The sequence below is a fragment of the Rhincodon typus genome, chromosome 39 (genome assembly GCF_021869965.1).
Source record: "Rhincodon typus isolate 14 chromosome 39, sRhiTyp1.1, whole genome shotgun sequence".
Lineage (NCBI taxonomy): Eukaryota > Metazoa > Chordata > Chondrichthyes > Orectolobiformes > Rhincodontidae > Rhincodon > Rhincodon typus.
The window spans coordinates 4,534,207-4,552,357 of NC_063370.1; the positions used below are offsets into that span (position 1 = coordinate 4,534,207).

Consider the following 18,151-nt stretch of genomic DNA (forward strand, 5'->3'; position numbering starts at 1 on the left):
GCAGACACAGGGAGAATGTGCAAACTCCACACAACACACAGTCGCCCGAGGGTGGAATTGAACCCGGGTCCCTGGTGCCGTGAGGCAGCAGTGCTAACCACTGAGCCACCCCGAGATGCAGGAATGCAGCGTTGAGGTTAAAATCAGCTCATCCACGATCTTATTAACCGATGCAGCAGCTTCAAAGGGCCGAGTGGCCTGCCCTTGCTCCTTGTTTGCCCGCTCCCCGGGCACTCACACTCACACCTTGTTAGCAAAAAGGTACAAGTTTAACCCGATTGCTCAAATGATCACTTTGGCCAATCAGAAGCTCTGCATTTAATCTCACCCCCCCCCCCCCCCCCCCCCAGCCCCCCCCCCAACCCCGAAACTTTTGTGATGGACTAAATAAACATGGAACTGGCCCAACCTGCTGAATGGCACTTGGCTCAGCAGCGATGCAAACTGTTCACAGAACGGTACAGTACAGAACGAGGCCACTCAGTCCAACATACTTCTGCTAGCTCCCTACTAGCCCTACCCCAGTGGTCTGCTCTTTGTACAAGCTCCGTCTCTGATGTTGTGCGAGCTGTCCTGTCTGTGTGTGAAGCGGGGGGGGAGTGGAGTGTTTAAAACAGAAACAAACACCAACTCAAAAGTCTCACCTTTTAATGAGGGAGGTGCAATTTCTTTCAGTTTGATTCAGACTTCAGGGCTCAAAAAAAAGATTGACAACTAATCTCTGACGTGTCACAAACCCCACACACAGACTGCACCATCACACAGTCACTCCTCAGGTGCTTTTAAATCAATACAGAGAAACGGAGATACTGGATAATCTTTATGTCAATGATTCCTGGAGACCACACACTGCTGTCATTGGCTGTGGTTAATAGGAACACAATATGTTCACAGTTATGCTCACTAACTGCATTTTATTAGGCAGTGTAAGGGTCACTGGAGACTTTTGTTGTAGCTTAGAAATAAATTAAAACCCCTCTGACCGTCCACTCACTAACTCATTAAGTTACAACCTGTAAAGTGGTCTCCTATTCCCTCTGAAGGCATAACCCCTCTCCCATCACAGACCACGGGACACCTGGGCTCCATTGAGAATCACAAGGCTATGTGGCCACTGAGTGCATCACGATTTCTACGCAGTTGTTCGAGCAGTGTGAGGAAACGGAGCATTAAAAGCAGGAATGCTAAGTTTATTAATCTGTGAGAACGAGTGAGCCACTATGAGGGCTTAACCCACGCCTATCCTCAAATGCTCACACTGACAAAAATGACTGAACCAAATCGATTTAAGCTTCCCCTCCAACGAACTCAGTCGGTCCCAGGCCCCGAATGCGGGGAAAAAACAAGGGAGTCTGGTGCTCAGTAAAAAGGTCCGAGAAGTAGAGACTGGGGAAAATCCCTTTACAAAGTATTGAAGACTGTGCTAACCTCTTCAAAAAGAAAGCGCACTGTGGAATGTTTTGAAACACACAAATAAAAAAAGTTCTTAGAAGCTTTGAAATTAGTTCATGGGATGTGGGCATTGCTGGCTGGGCCCAGCATTTATTGCCCATCCCTAATTGCCCCTTTGAGAAGGTGGGGGTGAGCTGCCTCCTTGAACCACTGAAGTCCATGGGCTGTAGGTTGACCCACAGTGTCCTTAGGGAGGGAGTTCCAGGATTTTGACCCAGTGACAAGGAAGGAACGGTGATATATTTCCAAGTCAGGGTGGTGAGCGCTGGGAGATGATGGTGTTTCATGCATCTGCTGCCTTTGGGCTCCACTTATTCATTGCACACTGCAACACTGAGCTCAGGTTCACTCCTCCATCCATTTTCAGCCAATTTAAAACGGAAACTGAGATCCACCTTTAGGGAGGATGCGAAGGCCAGAGAGAAGGTGCAGAACAACATCGGGGGAATAGTTCCAGCCTGCAGCTTATAATCGGCATGTTTAAAATGTTGCTGAAAGGAGACAAGACAGTGAGGCGGACTGTCTCACTATCAGCAGGATGAGGAAGAGAGAAACAGACTTGAACAGAGGCATTCTGAGGAAGGGTCACTCAACCCGAACGTTAACCCCGATTTCTCTCCACAGACGCTGCCAGACCTGCTGGGCTTTTCCAGTGATTTCTGGTCTTGTTTCTGAACGGAGGGACAAGCCTTCCATGCATCATGAGCAGAGGGTGCTGATTGGTCGGGCCGTCGCTGGCTGGGACAGGCAGCAAGAGCAGTTAACTGTCAATCTTCATTCACAGACCAGGCAGCTTGATTCTGACTGGTCAGGGTGATGCCATGGGGCAGCTGACTGTCAATCTGCATTCAGAGACCAGACAGGTCGATTCTGATTGGTCAAGGGGAGGGGGGGTGCTATAGGGCCATTAGCTGTCAATCTTCATTCACAGACCAGGTGGGTCAATTCTGATTGGTCGAGGTGTTGCCTTGGGGATGCAGCGATTGGCTGTCTCATGACCCCTTTTTTTTGGGGGGGGGGGGCGCAGTTGGAGGAAGAAATAATTGTCTGTACAAATTCCTTTCACCTACACAGAACACAGGCTCCTGAGTGAGTTTTTATTGGTGTAGCTTCCGACATGTGCAAATACATCGCACCTTATCTGTCTCCTCCAACAGGCTGTAGCAGCGGGATTACTGAATATTTTTGAGGTCAAGTTCAATTGACAAATCAGTCAGCCCCAAGAATCTAAGGGTTGAAGGGCTGAGGCTCGAGCCAGACCAGCTGTGACTGTACTGAACAGCGAAATAGGTTCAAAGAGCTGAACAGGTGGCTCCTATTTATTCAGATGCTCGCATTTCTCCGAGCCCCTCACATCCCCCATCCCCAGGATTGCCCTGCAGTCTCCTGGGGTTGAAGTTTAACTCCTGGGACACAGGGGCATCAATCACACTCTCACTCACACACACACACAATCTTCAATGTTCGTTAGTGACTTCCACTTAAATTCATCTCAACACATTAACCCAGAGGCAGTTTGGCCAGCGCTCCATTTCAGCCAGTGCGGAGAAAGAGATAACAAGGTGTAGAGCTGGATGAACACAGCAGGCCAAGCAGCATCAGAGGAGCAGGAAGGCTGACGCTTCAGGCCTAGACCCTTCTTCAGAAAGAGGTTGCTCATTTCCTGATTGGTTGTTGGGGGTGGCGCGGTGAACCGGGATCATGATGATTGACGCGTAGGGCAGCCAATGGCTGATTTGGTGGGGGGGGGAGAAGAGGAGTGAAGTGATAATAAGTCACATGACAGACTCTCCAGGATTTTGGTGACCTCCAGGCCTGTTGGCCATATTTGTCCCTTCAGGCCGGCGTCAACACGAGGGGCCTAGTCAACGTTTCTTGTGGCTTTGACCCAACAGCCCGGCAGGAACCAGGCATGGGTTAGCCGAGCGAGGACGTAGGAAGCCCGGTGAACCTTCCCTGGAATCCGACTCTGATCCTGCCCCCTCGAGGTGGCGGTCCTCTCGCGCGGCTGACCAAAACTCGGAGTGAAGGGGCTGGGGGAAAGAGGCGCTGGGCTTCAGAGCTCCCCTTTATTCTCGCTACACTCCAGGCAGACCCTGACCGGGTGGTGCCAGCCCCGAGATGGCACAGTCCTCAGCTCCGGGGAGCACTGACCACAAACGCCTAGGCCGCAGGCTCGGCAGTGGTGCTTGGCCGTTGTGCCAGAAAAGGGCTTCGCGCAGCGGTGACACTTGACCAGCTCGTGATCCGGCACCCAATAGTCAGGCCTCGCCACCTCCTTGACAAATCCTGGAAAACAACAACAACCCGGGGTGGAAAATAAATTGCAGGAAAACAAAAATACCACACGACCTCACCCACACAGGCCTCACTCCTCCTCCTCCTGCTCCTTGGGAATGCAGTTACCACAGACACTGCCTGTGCATCACCAGGAAGCCTAGGCCAGGAGTCAAATGGCACAGGTGAGGCCCTTCAGCCCATTAAAAAGGGCAAGGAGCTGGATTTGATTCTCGTTTTTCACATTGTCATCCCCTCCTTATCTGGGAAATCTCCAGCACCCCATTACCCTCCGATATATATCTGTGCCCCTCGGACACTGAGGGGAGGTGGGGGGGAAAACAGAGGTGATCCAAAAAGCCCAGCTTAATGCTCTGGTGACATGGGTTCGAAGCCCAGCACAGCCGCTCGTGTGAGGGGGGTCGTGAGGGGAGGGAAGGGAAGGGAAGGGGTTGCGGGGGGCGTGGGCTAACAGCAGTCTATCTGCCCATCATCCACAGGCAGGGCTGTGTCTGTGAGTCCAACAGCACCCTCCAGGCACTGAGAGAATAGTGGGCACTGTGAGGGCTGCAATGCAATCTCTCTCCCTCCAACACCCTTTTAATTCAACTCCCACCCTTTCCCCTTTAACAAAAAGGTGCAAAAGATGCACATTTTAATTGTTAATTTCGTTGGTGACACAGGTGACTCGCCAGTTGCTTTACTGATAAAAACAACGTCAATTTGTTCTCTCCCACCCCGTTCAGCGATGGCAACCGTCACAACCATCATCAAAACTCATCTGGTCCCTTTGGGGACGGACATCCGCCATCCTTACGTGGTCTGGGACCTACACGTGACTCCAGGCCCGCAGCAATGGGGCTCTCTCTGAAAACGACCAGGGGGAGGCCCTCAGCTGAAGGGGTAATCGGGGATGGGTAACAAAAGCTGACATTGCCAGGGGCGCCGGCAGCCCACGAAACAACGAAGACAACAGTCGGTCGTACGTACCAAGAGGATATTCGACTGCCGAAGCCATCGTATCTAGAGTGCTCTGCGCCGCCTCTGTAATCCTGCGCGCCAGTAACCCTGTGCCTTCTCTCGCCGACTCCAGCTCCTTTCCTGAGAAGCAGTTTTATTCAGGAAAAAAAAACAAACAAAAAAAACTGACTGGAAGAAAGGAGAAAGTGACCCTTCACCATTACCATCATGGCTGATGGGAAACGGGATCACCAATCCCCCAGAACAGAGCCCAAATTCTCCAGGAATTGGGAGGCATTTTCCAAGACCCTCCAACCCTGGAGATAAATCTCCGGGACATTTAAACAGATTGTTATTTTTTTTTGACATTTCTCCTTCCCAGATGTTAAAAAGATGTTGAACGAAAGAAAAGGCTGTTTCACTAACACTCATTATCCGATTGGACGACACATAACTTCTTGTTTTGTGATTGGCCTAGGAAGGCAGTGTGTCATGAGGAGGGTTGCCCAATGACTGGGCAGTTTGGGAGGGGGTCATGTGACAAGTCCTCCAGGACCCAATTTACTCCCAGTCCCTCTCTAACTAGCCACTCCCTAACCCATAGCCCTCCACCCCCCTCCCAGTAAAGCCATAAGGAACATGTGCAGCAACACTGCCCTTGGTGCCCCCACAGGACAACCTGCAGCATTACAATCACCGTCTGTCACTGGGTCAAAATTATAAACTCCCTCCCTAATGGCACAGTGGTCTACAATTCAGTAACTCTCCTGGTTCTGGTACAGAGAGGGCTTGCACCGTCAGAGGTGCCATCTTCCGGATTAGAGACAGATCCGAAAGCTTTTGTCCCTGCGGGATGCACAAGATGCCTTATAGCGTTAGCCTGAAAACGAGGGGAGTTCTCCCCGCCCCAGTGTCCTGGTCAATATTTATCCCCCCGGATCTACATTACAGTGAGAGGATCTGCTTACTGTCACATTATATTTTTGGGAGAGCTTGCCGTGTATAAACTGGCTCTCTCATTTCCAACATTATTGGGCGGCATGGTGGCTCAGTGGTTAGCACTGCTGCCTCACAGCACCAGGGACCCAGGTTCGATTCCACCCTTGGGTGACATTCTCCCTGTGTCTGTGTGGGGTTCCTCCGGGTGCTCCAGTTTCCTCCCACAGTCCAAAGATGTGCAGGTTAGGGTGGATTGGCCATGGGAAATTACCCATAGTGTAGATTAGGGGGATGGGTCTGGGTGGGATGCTCTAAGAGTCAGTGTGGACCGAAGGGCCTGTTTCCACACTGCCGGGATTCTATGATAACAGTGACTGTTGCCTAAAATGATTCACTTTTGGGAGGAAGAAAGTAGGGAGACTATGTAAACACTACAAAGGGTACAGGAGCAGGAGGTTCTTGGTACGTATATACATAAATCATTGAAGGTGCTAGGACAGGTCAAGAGCTCAGTTAATAAAACATACAATATCCCTGGTTTTATTAAGAGGGGGATACGTTACAAGAGCAAGAAGGGGACGTTAAGATCTTGCACACCTTAAACACAGAACTCCAGTTCAGGAATCCCTGGCTGGGCTAGATTATATTACCTGTCCCTAACTGCCCTGGGAAAGGTATCAAGTCAGCAGGGAGAAGGACTGAAATCTTCGTCCCCGGTCCTAACCCAAATCCCGACCTCTGACCCAAGCTCAGCAGTCCTGCTCCTATCCTAGAGCTCCAGTTATCGGGCACTAATGGACCCCCCACCCACCCACCCAAATCCTGGGCTTTGGTGGTGAGCATCTTCTTGAGGGAATTGGATCGTGACCTTAAAATTGACAAAGGCACAAGGATACTTGTCCATGGGGTGGGTGGGGGGTGGGGAAGAGTGGCTCCTTCCAAAGGGGCCAGCACACACACAATGGGGCAAGTGGCCTCCCATGCGCACTGTAATCATCCTGTTAACATTGTACGGAACGGGCGAGGTGTTTGTGCTGAGCGAGAGGGTAACAGGGCGTCACCAATGATTACCTGTGCTGTTCCCACCTGTTCTGAAGCAATCGTCACACACTCTCACTGCAGCAGTCCCCCAGCCCCGCTCTGGGACTGGCATGCTTTTACTGGAGCAGGCATCACAGCAACCCTCTCCGCATGCCCGACAGTGATGCTTACGGTCCCCGTCCTCAAAACGTTTCTTGCACTGATGGCATTCCTGCAGAGAATCAACAATCAGCCCAACGGCTGAGGAGAGACACCGAGACACGCATGCGCCCACACGCACCCACACACACAAGCACAGAGACAGACACACACACACGCACACGCGCGCAGACACACGCACACGCACATAACTGTTTTCATGATGTGCAAATAACACACAGGCAGAACCCCCCCGCCATCCCGCTTCCCTGAGGCGCTGGCAATGGGATCTTTCACATCCGGCCACCACAACAGTCACGTTCCTCGCTTTAAAGTCTGATCCGAAAGCCAGCAGCTCCAACAACGCAGCACTCCCTCAAGCGCTGCACTGGGAATGCCAGCCGGGATTCAGAGCTGAAACCTCAGGGAGTGGGATTTGAACTCACAACCCTCCAGCTCCAATGAGACAGACGTGTCTATTGCTAGGCAGATAAGGTATTAAAAAAGGCCTAGAGCCATAAAAGGTCAAGTACAGGTGGAAATTATACAGTGAATGGCAGAACCCTTAGGAGTATTGATATGCAGAGGGATCTGGGTGTGTGGGTCCACACATCAATGAAGGTGGCAGCGCAGGTAGATAATGTAGTAAAAAAGGCTTATGGCATGCTTGCCTTCATTGGAAGGGGCATGAGTATAAGGATAGACAAGTTATGCTGTAGCTTTATAGAACTTTAGTTAGGCCACATTTGGAATATTGTGTACAGTTCTGGTCACCACATTACCAGAAGGATGTAGATACTTTGGAGAGGGTACAGAAAAGGTTTACTAGGATGCTGCCTGGTATGGGGGATTTTAGCTATGAAGAAAGGTTAGATAGACTGGGATTGTTTTCACTGCAATGCAGGAGGTTGAAGGGAGTGACCTGAAGAAGTTTATAAGATTGTGAATGGCATGGATAGAGTGGAAAGCATGAGGTTTTTCCCAGGGTGGAGGGGTCAATTACTGGGGGACACAGGTTAGAGTGCGAGGGGGAAAGTTTAAAAGAGATGTGCAAGGCATGTTTTTCACGCAAAGGGTGGTGAGTGCCTGGAACGCGCTGCCAGAGGAGGTGGTGGAAGCAGACACAATAGCAGTTTTCAAGGAACACCTGGACGAATACATGAACAGGAAGGGAACAGAGGGATACAGATCCCGTAAGTGAAGACAGTTTTAGTATGGAAGGGCAAACTGTGTTGGCACAGGCTTGGATAGGCCAAAGGGCCTGTTCCTGTGCTGTACTGTTCTTTGCTTCACTCTGTCTTATATTCCTGCCTGATCGAGACCAGAATCCGGATCAGTCACAACGGGGGATCTATTTCAAAACCATAAAAAAAGAGAGAAAGAGAGAAAGAGAGATGGACTCACCATGATCTGGGAGTTGGGCCTCCAATAATCTGGGGCCACTTGATCCGTCAGCCAAGAGGTGATCGCTTTGCTTGGCCCTGTACTGTACTCGGAGACCGACTGGATCACAAAGTTGACGCCGTCCAGTACTCGCTGAGCCCCGTTATGGTTCGTCCCCAGGAACGACTCCATCTGAGATTTATCAAACAGGGAACGTGTTTGCATTTCCACAGCGTCGCTTGTGACCTCGGACTCCCAGCGCCTGGAGGAATAGCTTCTGTTCGAAGCACAGCTAACCTGCGCAGAGCGAGCCACCCCAAAACCACAACGGGATCGTGACGTTCTGGATTTTAAAATAACAGCCTGGGTGGGTGGGGGGAGATAAATAACCGACCAGGGAGACCTCCCCTGATCTTTCCTAGACCCTGTCGCGTCATCCTTTCTACATTCACCCAAAGGCAAAGGGTGGGGGGGGCCGGGGTTTAATGTCTCATCTGAACAACACCTCAGACAGTGCAGCACTCCCCACCCCTGCTCCCATCATGTCCTGGATTTTCTGCACATGACCCTGGAGCTGGACCCAAACGCACAGCCTTGATGCTGCAGGCGAGAGAACAAACCCAACAGAAATGTCATTTACAGATCACCGCTGCTCTCTAAAGGTGAACCCTCTTAAAAGGGAAAGCACACAGTGGCTTTTCCAAAAGCATCTCCGCATTTAATTATTCCGAACACGCAATCCTCATCCACGTTCACAGCTACAGGAGGCCATTTGGCCCATCGTATCCATGTTTGTTGACAAAGATCTGACTATGCTAATCCCATTTTCCTGCTCTCGGTCCCAGAGCCCTGGAGGTTACAGCAATGCAAGTGGATATCTAAGCACTGCTTAAACGTTACAAGAGATTTTTTGACACATCCATTGTTTCAGGCAGCGAGTTCCAGACCCACTGCTCTCTTGGTGAAGAAGAAACAAAATCTCATCTCTCCTCTTCGTCTTCTACCGTAAATCCACTTCTCCTGGATATTAATGATAAAAGTGACTTCTTATCCACGCCCTTCAATCTTATACACCTCTATCAGGTTCCATCTCAACTTTCCCTGCTCCAAGGAAAAACCATCCCAGTCTATCCAATCTTTCAATTATAGCTTGGACCCTCCAGTCCTGGAAATATCCGTGTAAATCTCCGGGGGAAAAAAAAAAGAGGGAGTGCGAGTGAGATGGACTTGGGGGATTCCCTCCCTTCCTGCCTGGTCCCTGTCTTCCGTACGACAGATACCTATTCCCTGGATGACAGCACTTCCTTCAGCTGCAGGGGGTGACCTCATCCGGGGGCATGCCAGGAATTCAGAGGGATGGGGGATGGGCAGATAACAAAAGCCGAAAGGAGTGGAGCAGAAGACGAGAGACACAGAGAGACACACAGAGACACACAGAGAGAGAGCCAGAGAGAGACAGAGCGACAGAGAGACACACACACACACAGAGAGAGAGAGAGACAGAGAGAGAGAGAGAGAGAGAGAGAGAGAGAGACAGAGACACACACACACACAGAGAGAGAGAGAGAGAGAGAGAGAGACACAGAGAGAGAGAGGAATGCTCAATTGTTGTAAATCTTTACTCATCTCTCTCTATTCTGGGATCCCAGTGTAAAAGCAGTAAATTTTCAATAGTTAGGTAAATGCCTCATTCGGTCTGTCACCCAACTCTCTAGTGAACTCACTGAGCGTTTGTCACATTCTGGTCTCCTCGGGTTGTTCACAGACACTTAAACACTTGTTCAGTCAATTCACTCACTGCTGATACCTACAGCCTGTCAAAAGCTGTGAGCATCGAGGGGAGCACTCTCTGACAGATGGCCCCAGGCTGTTTACAGCCCAAGCTTGGCTGTCTCTCTCTCACCGGCTGCGTGGGTTCGTCTCGGGCCAGGTGAACACAACCACCCTCACCATGACACAGCAGATGGTGGCCGTGGGCAGAATCGATCATTACTAAAACCCAAATAAAAACGGACAGCACCCTCCCCCCAGAGGCAGCGAGAACTGCAGGAGGTGGTTTTCCAAGGGGGTATGAGGGGCCACATTATCCTCCCGAATCAGGGTTTAGGAGCAGGAAACGGATACAGCACGGAAACACTGAAAACAGGAGCAGGTGTAGGCCATTCGGCCCTTCCAGCCTGCTGCCCCTGTTCAATATGATCACAGCTGATCGTCCATCTCAGCCCCCTGTTCCTGCTTTCTCCTCCACACTCTTTGATCCCTTTAACCCCAAGAGCTGCATCTAACTTCTTCATTAAAACATTAAAATGTTTCAGCCTTGACTGCTTTCTGTGACAGAGAATTCCAAAGGATCCTTGCTCTCCTCATCTCAATCCCACCCTGAATCCTTAGACTGCGCACACCCGCCCCTCCGCTCCCACCCCCCACTTCGGGACTCCCTGGACCTCAGGAACATCCTTCTTTGTCTGATTCTATCAGGACTTTATACTTTTCTGTGACAGCAGCCCCTCATTCTGCTGAACTCCAGTATACACAGTCCTGACTGATCCAGCATCTCCTCATACGTCAATCCCACCATCCCAGGAATCAGTCTGGTAAACCTTCACTGCACTCCCTCCATCGCCGGCACATCCTTCCTCAGAGGGGGAGGCCATTCAGCCCATCTAGTCCTTGTTGATGTTCTACAACAGCAACTCACCTCATCCCCTCAGCCCTGCCCTAATCCCGTGGGCCCACGAACAGTGCCCCCCTCCACCCCACCTGTGCAGAGGACGATCCAATTTTTCTATCATCAAAAGCCTTGAACGAACAACCCCCTCACGTTCCAGCCTCGAAACACCCAGCATAGAAACCGCTGAAGGTGCGGTGAGCAGTAAAGAAAACAGACCGTATGTTGGTGACAGCATTTGAGTAGAGATACAACAACGTCTTGCTGCAATTTGCAGGGGTGAGGCCACACCTGGCATATTGCGCACAGTTCTGATCTCTTTTTCAGAGAAAGGATGTTGCTCCAACAGAGACAGCGTGCAGCGAAAGTTTACCAAATTGATTGCAGGGATGCTCAGACTGATGTACAAGGAGAGGTGGAGTCAGTTCAGATAGTATTCACTGAGTTTAGACGAACGAGGTGGGATCTCCTGGGAAATTCTAACAACGCTAGACAGGCTGGCACAGAAAAGATGTTCCCGATGGTGGGAGAGTTCAGAGATCACAGTTTAAGGATAAGAGTTCGACTGTGATGAGGAGAAATGTCTTCACCTTCAGAGAGTGAGGAGCCTGTAGAATTCACTGCCACAGAAAGTGGCTGAGGCCAAAACATTGTGTTTTCAAAAAAAGATATAGCTGCTAGAGACAGTAAGAGCTGCCCATGCTGGAGTCAGAGATAACAGTGTGGAGCTGGATGAACACAGCAGGCCAGGCAGCATCAGAGGGGCAGGAAAGTTGACGTTTCAGGTCGGGACCCTTCTTCAGAAATTCAGAAATAGCTCTTGTTGCTAAAGGGATGAAGTAATATTTGGTGGGGTGGGGGATTAAGATTAGGGCATTGAACTCAAAGATCAGAGATAGTAGGAACTGCCGATGCTGGAGAATCTGAGATAACAAGGTGTAGAGCTGGATGAACACAGCAGGCCAAGCAGCATCAGAGGAGCAGGAAGGTTGACGTTTCGGGTCTGGACCCAAAAGATCAAGGATCTTTTCTGAAGCTCAAAGATCAGACTGAATTACAGAGCAGGCTCAAAATGACCTCCATCTGTCCCTACCTTCTTTGTTTCCATGCAATTTTTTTGTTAATTCTTCCTTGTGAACGTGCCTGAGCACTAATCTCTAAAGCCCAGAGACTGGGCTACAATGCTGTGTACTTACCCCAAGCCACACGTGTTTTAGCTCAGGACGTACGACAGATGCCTCAGGATCTTGGTTTCCAATCCAGTACTGTCTGCTGCGGTAGATAATCCCACAGTTTGGACATTCCAGAACATACCTAAGCAGCAAATTAAAAGACAGACAGCTAGAAACCAAACTCTGCATTGCCAGTCGGGTTTCGTATAAACGTACCTCTCTCTATTTCTTTCATTTTCCTGTCATATCATTGGGATTTCGAGGGATTAAAACAAACAAGTTGGTGGCTGGCATGCGGAAATCAGACAGAGAACACAAAGCAGGGCCAAAATGGTCAACGATAATTTCCGGCTCTCAGACGGAGACTGCAGGATCCTGGAGTTCCATAGCCTCCAGGTCCAGATTCCGGGAAAATACTACAGTCTGCCTCAAGAAACAGAGGAAGAGGAAATCTTGCACTTACGTAGTGCCCTTCCACCTAGGATCGGCCATGCTTTACAGCTGATCAAGGCGTTTCCACTGCTCCAAAATGTAGAAACGTGGCAGCCCATTTGCACACAGCAAGATCCCATAAAGGGCACTGAGAGTTTTGTTTAAGCGAATAGGCGATAAGCGTCAGGCAGCACATCAGGAAATAACATTCTCGCCAATTCTCCAACCATATTGTGTGGGATCTTGTATCCAAGACAGCAACAGGGGGCCTTGCATTAACATTCCACCCAGCGCTGACCCTCCGACAGCGCGGCGCTCTCTCGGCGCTGCACAGGGAGGCTTTTTGGAAGGCAGAACATATTTGGAATGCAGGGAGCTGTTCAGGAGAAGCGGCACAGGAGAGTGGGGTGGATTTGCAGGAGTGACTTGAGCCACGTCAGTTTTATGCTAGCGCACTCCATTCTTGCAAAAACACAGAAGCCTAGGGCCCCTGCTCACCTACCTCCTTCCATCGCAGCTGTCTTTACAACTTCCAGTGATAGTCACAACTCATTCACTCACTCACCCAGACCAGACATAAGTTGCAAGTCCCAACCACTTGCTGTCTGTGGATGCGGAGGTTTTCGGATTGACAGTTACTTCCCAGCCTCGCTCATAGCACACCTGGATCAGATCAAACAAGAGGCATTTTGACCCAGGCCTTAAATCTCTCGCTGACACCTCTTCCCCCCCCCCCCGCCCGCCCTCGCAGAACCATCCCTGCTCCCCCGCAAATTGTTAGGCTCAACACGCAAAAGACAGCCAGGAAGGCTGGTCACCCTGCTGCCTTCCCCACTGCTCATTAAACAGTGAGCTGCAGTGACTTGCACCATCCTGAATTTTAATCGCTTTTCCTTCAGAATTGCTGGGTCAAAATCCTGGAATTCCCTCCCTACAGCATGCAGACTGCAACAGATCAAGAAAGCAGCTCACCACCACCTCATCCAGGGCGGACAATAAATGCAGTAAATGCCTACACCCTACTCATGTCCCCTTTGACGGTGCAGATGATTATTTTAAATCTGTGTCCCTTTGGTTACTGACCCTCCTGCCACTGGATTGGGTTATCTTTTTATTCATTATTCATTCACGGCTAGGCAGCATTTATTGCCCATCCCTAATTGCCCGGAGGGCAGTTAAGAGTCAACCACATTGCTGTGGGTCTGGAGTCACATGTAGGCCAGACCAGGTAAGGATGGCAGTTTCCTTCCCTGAAGGACATTAATGAACCAGATGGGATTTTCCGACAATCTACAATGGATTCACGGTCATCATTAGATTCTTAATTCCAGATATTTTATTGAATTCAAATTCCACCGTCTGCTGTGTTCTTCACAGTGTTGAAAGCATTTAATTAAGCCTCCTCACTGACCCTCCCTGCTTAAAGTAGGGTGGGGGGAACAAGTCATAGAGATCTGCAGCTTGGAAACAGGCCCTTCGGCCCAACTTGCCCATGTCACCCAGTTTTAACACAATTAAACCAGTCCCACTTGCCTGCATTTGGTCTGTATCCCTCCACCCATCTACCAGTCTAAACATTTCTTAAAATGACAAAAATTGTACTCGCTTCTGCAGGAAGCCCACACCTACCCTGCAGATTAACACCTTGTTGTTATATTGGTGCATGTATCGACATCTCCCAGCTGCCTCATGTGGGACGCTGTCCTTCAGATGATTCATGCTGTTTGTACAGTGAGCCCTTCAAACAAACAGGGGAGGAAAAAAAGAAACACACAGGGAATAACAACATTCACTCTCCCAGTTACAGAGAAACTCACTGAACGGGAGCGGAAGGTGGGCTTGGAATCTCATTGAAACTTACAGGATACTGAGAGGGTTGGATAGAGTGGATGTGGAGAAGATGTTTCCACGAGTAGGAGAGACCAGGACCCGAGGGCACAGCGAAGGGACGAGCCTTTAGAACTGAGATGAGGAGGAATTTCTTCAGCCAGAGGGTGCGGAATCTGTGAGATTCATTGACCCAGTGGGCTGCGGAGGCCAAGTCATTGAGTATATTTAGTACGGAGGTGGATAGGTTCTTGATTAATGAGGGGATCAAGGTCGTGGGGAGAAGGCAAAAGAACGGGTTGGGAAAAGTAACAGCCAAGAATTGAATGGCGGAGATGACCTGATGGGCCGAACGGCCTAATTCCGCTCCTCTATCTTATGGTCTACGTAGCCCATTTGGAAATGATGCAAGCAAATAGATTTGAGTTATTCATTTTAACTGAATGGTATAAACAGACCGGAGGGGCTGAATGGTCTCCTGCAGTGTTCCTTGATTATTGAATGTACCTTTGTTCCACATCCCTCAATAACAAATCGATCAATCTCTGTATTGAAACATCGGATCATAGAATATAGGAACAGGAGTGGGCCGCTCGGCCCCTCCAGCCTGCTATGCCATTCAATAGGATCGTGGCTGATCATCCCCTGGTGCCCATTCCCCTTGACCCCTTTTGCCCCATGAACCACATCCAACTCCTTCTTGAAATCATTCAACGTTTTGGCCTCAGCCGTGTTCTGTGGCAGAGAATTCCACAGACTCACCTGCTCTCCAGGTGAAGACGTTTCTCCCAGTTTACATCAGCTCTCTGATGTGCCATTTGGCACGTGTTCACTGTAATATCTCAGAGCTGAATTAGGCCACTCGGCCCGTTGAATTTGCTTCATCATTAGATCACGGCTGATATGACTAATCTAGCGTTAATACCAGCGGGTCATCACCTTCCCCTTATGGAAAAGGATGGGGCCGAAGCGAAGAATTCGAACAGTGGGGGATAGTCAGTTTCCTTTGGAAGAGACGAGGTGGGAGATCGAACGGTGTCTTATGGTTACGAGGGGACTGAACGGCTTGGATAAGGGAATCCCCATATTCGGTAACAGAGAGCTCAATGATAAGCGGAAGGGAGAACTCACCCACAACTGAGGCACACGCTAGAGCAGCTGAAGTACTCGTCAGGAAAAAAGCAGTCAATCACAATCCTGCTGTCTGTTATCTCACCGTCGAAGCGGAGGCTCAGAGCCTGAGGGGGTGGGGGTGGGGTGGGGGAGGTCAAACAGGAGCAACAACATCAGACACAACCTGCATTCCTACCATCCCCGCCTCTTCGACCTGTTTGTTTCCTCTCCTCTATCCCTCTTCTATCCGCCTCCCACTCTCTCCCTATTTATTTCAAAACCCCCTTCCCCTCCCCCTTTTCTGATGAAGGGTCTAGGCCCGAAACGTCAGCCTCTCTGCTCCTATGATGCTGCTTGGCCTGCTGTGTTCATCCAGCCCTGCACCTTGTTGTCCTGCATTCCTACAGCAACCTTCACAAACGCAGCTTCGCAGCCACTGAAGTACTGTCGTTTCCACGAATGCAAGAGGCACAGTACAGTAACTGCACAGCAAGATCCCACAAACAGATGTCGGTAACCGACAGATCGGTGTGGGTTTTTGTTTTTAAAAACAAAGGAAGTGACACAGGCTGCGCGGCGAATACTGGGGCCAGGACACGGGTCGCTGTGGCGGCTCTCGCGTCAAACCGGGGGGGTGGCAGAGAGGGGCCTTAGTTTAACAACTCCCCTGAAAGACAGCACTGCTGACCGAGCAGCACTCCCTCAGTACTGCACTGGGAATCCCCCTCTCTCTCCGTTTCTGCCTCCCGAGAGAGAGAGAGCGAGCGTGAAAGAGAGAGCGAGCGCGAGAGAGCGACAGCATTCCTGTTCTCATGCAAAGCCAGCCCACGAGAGGCCATTCAGCCCATCAACTTCATGCAAGTTGTTTGGTGGAGCAATTTTTTTTCTTAAATTCTCGTGTCACTGGGCAAAACCAGCATTTGTAACTTATCCCTAATTGCCCTCGAACGGAGTGTCTTGCTCGACAATTTCAGAGTCAACCACAACTGGGTCTGGAGTCACATGTAGGGGGCCAGACCAGGTAAGAATGGCCGATTTCCTTCCCTGCAGGAACATTAGTGAACCCGATGAAACTGTTTTTTAAAAAAAAAAATTCCATGGACCCCCTCACCGAGCCCAGCTTTCAATCCCAGATTTTACTAAAGCCCCATCTCCCATCAACACAGGATGCAGTCTGGGGGGGGGTAAGGGGGGTTGTGGAAGACCCTCCCGCAAGCCAAGAACGTGGGGTTCCAGAACGTTCTCTTGCACGGCTTCGGTTGTGGCCATTGTAGGTTAACGACTTGCATTCCGGTGCAGGGGGGAGGCACACCCCTGTAAACCTTGCTGACATCCAGAAGGCCCCACAGACTTGGCAAGGATCGATGGGTTGATATGCCCATCGCCACACCGATGCCTAAGAGCGCCAACAGTGAAGGGCAGCTCATGCCAAGAAAGACAGAGAGAGAGACAGACTGCCAGAGAGAGAGAGAGAGAGAGAGAGAGAGACAGACAGCGAGACAGAGTCACATACCCCAATCGGTCTGCCCGCCCCAGGGTTTACCTTTAACACATTGTAGACAATGGCTGGTGATCTCCGAGAGCGGGTCAACGTACTGTTGGCCCGTTGACGTACCACCTCCAGGAAGCCAGAGAAGTCGGTGGGGGTGCCCGCTGTCCTTGTGCCAACATACTCGACAGAGTTGAACGCTTCCGTGCTCAAACCGAGCAAGTGGAACCGCTTCTGGAGCAGTTGCTCGGCATTCCCTGGAGTCTGCGAGTCTAGAAAGGCAACACAGCACAGAGGCTCGGCATCAAAAAAGTAACCTGCAGCCGCTTTTTAAAAAAAAACAAAACAAAATCCATTCATGGGGCACGGGTATAGTTGGCAAGGCCACTACTGGAGAACGTGGTGGTGAGCCTAGTGCCAGGCTCTGGTGCTGCCTTGGCAATACCCCTGGATTACTGGGGGGAGGGCATAGGTTTAACAGCATCTAATGGAATTTAAATTCAATTAATAAATATGGGATGGAAAGCGAGTCTCAGAACATAGTTCAATATTTTTTTGTTCACAGGAAGTGGGCTTTACTTGCCCATCCCAAGCAGTTAAGAGTCAAAGACATTATAGGACCGGAGTCACATATAGGCCAGATGGGGTAAGGCCATCATCAGTTTTACACCAACTGACCATCGTCTCCAGAGTTTTACTGCATTCAGATTCCACCAGCTGCCCTGGCAGGATTTGAACCCAGGTCCCTGGAAAAATATCTGGGTCTCTGGATTAATTGTCTAGCAATAATGCCACGACCATGGGATTTAGCGATTTCCCCGGCGTTGGCCTTCAGTCCTGAATCTCACCAGCCACTTTGCTATGGGAGGGCAATTCTCAAGTCAATGAGAAACTGAGAGATAGCATCAAACCCGAGATAGACTGGTACAGTTAGACTGAGTGAGGTGGTGGGGGGCGGGGATGGGAGATGGGGGCTATGGGCGTTGGGTACGTTAAGGATGGAATAGATTTGATGTTGAATAGCATCCAAACCCCTCCCTCACTACCAGCGGGTTGACCAACTCAGGGTCAGTGACCGTTTTCTCACAGGTCAGGGGCTAACCCTCTGACCCCATCTCCTCCGCACTCACTCTTCCATCAACACCCCCATCTCAGGCAAGGCCCCCTCAGGCAGTGCCCCATTCCCCCCTCCACCCCCTCAGGCAGTGCCCCCTCAGGAATGGCCCCTCTACCCTCACAGAATGCCTCCTCTCCCCCACA

General features: G+C 50.4%; 1 protein-coding gene across 1 annotated transcript in view; it reads right to left on the minus strand.

Annotated features, from left to right (window-relative positions):
* Positions 1–634: 634 nt before the first annotated feature.
* Positions 635–18,151, minus strand: part of si:ch211-11n16.2 (zinc finger FYVE domain-containing protein 1) — a 19,748-nt gene continuing 2,231 nt past the window's right edge. Inside the window, exons 3-11 of the mRNA XM_020536565.2 lie at positions 16,946–17,163; positions 15,421–15,527; positions 14,092–14,200; positions 13,028–13,125; positions 12,055–12,172; positions 8,212–8,382; positions 6,700–6,880; positions 4,720–4,830; positions 635–3,741 (exon numbers count right to left, since the gene is read on the minus strand). Coding sequence (XP_020392154.2) covers positions 3,509–3,741; positions 4,720–4,830; positions 6,700–6,880; positions 8,212–8,382; positions 12,055–12,172; positions 13,028–13,125; positions 14,092–14,200; positions 15,421–15,527; positions 16,946–17,163 — 1,346 coding nt within the window. The 3' untranslated portion in view covers positions 635–3,508. The remainder of the gene's footprint in view (positions 3,742–4,719; positions 4,831–6,699; positions 6,881–8,211; positions 8,383–12,054; positions 12,173–13,027; positions 13,126–14,091; positions 14,201–15,420; positions 15,528–16,945; positions 17,164–18,151) is intronic.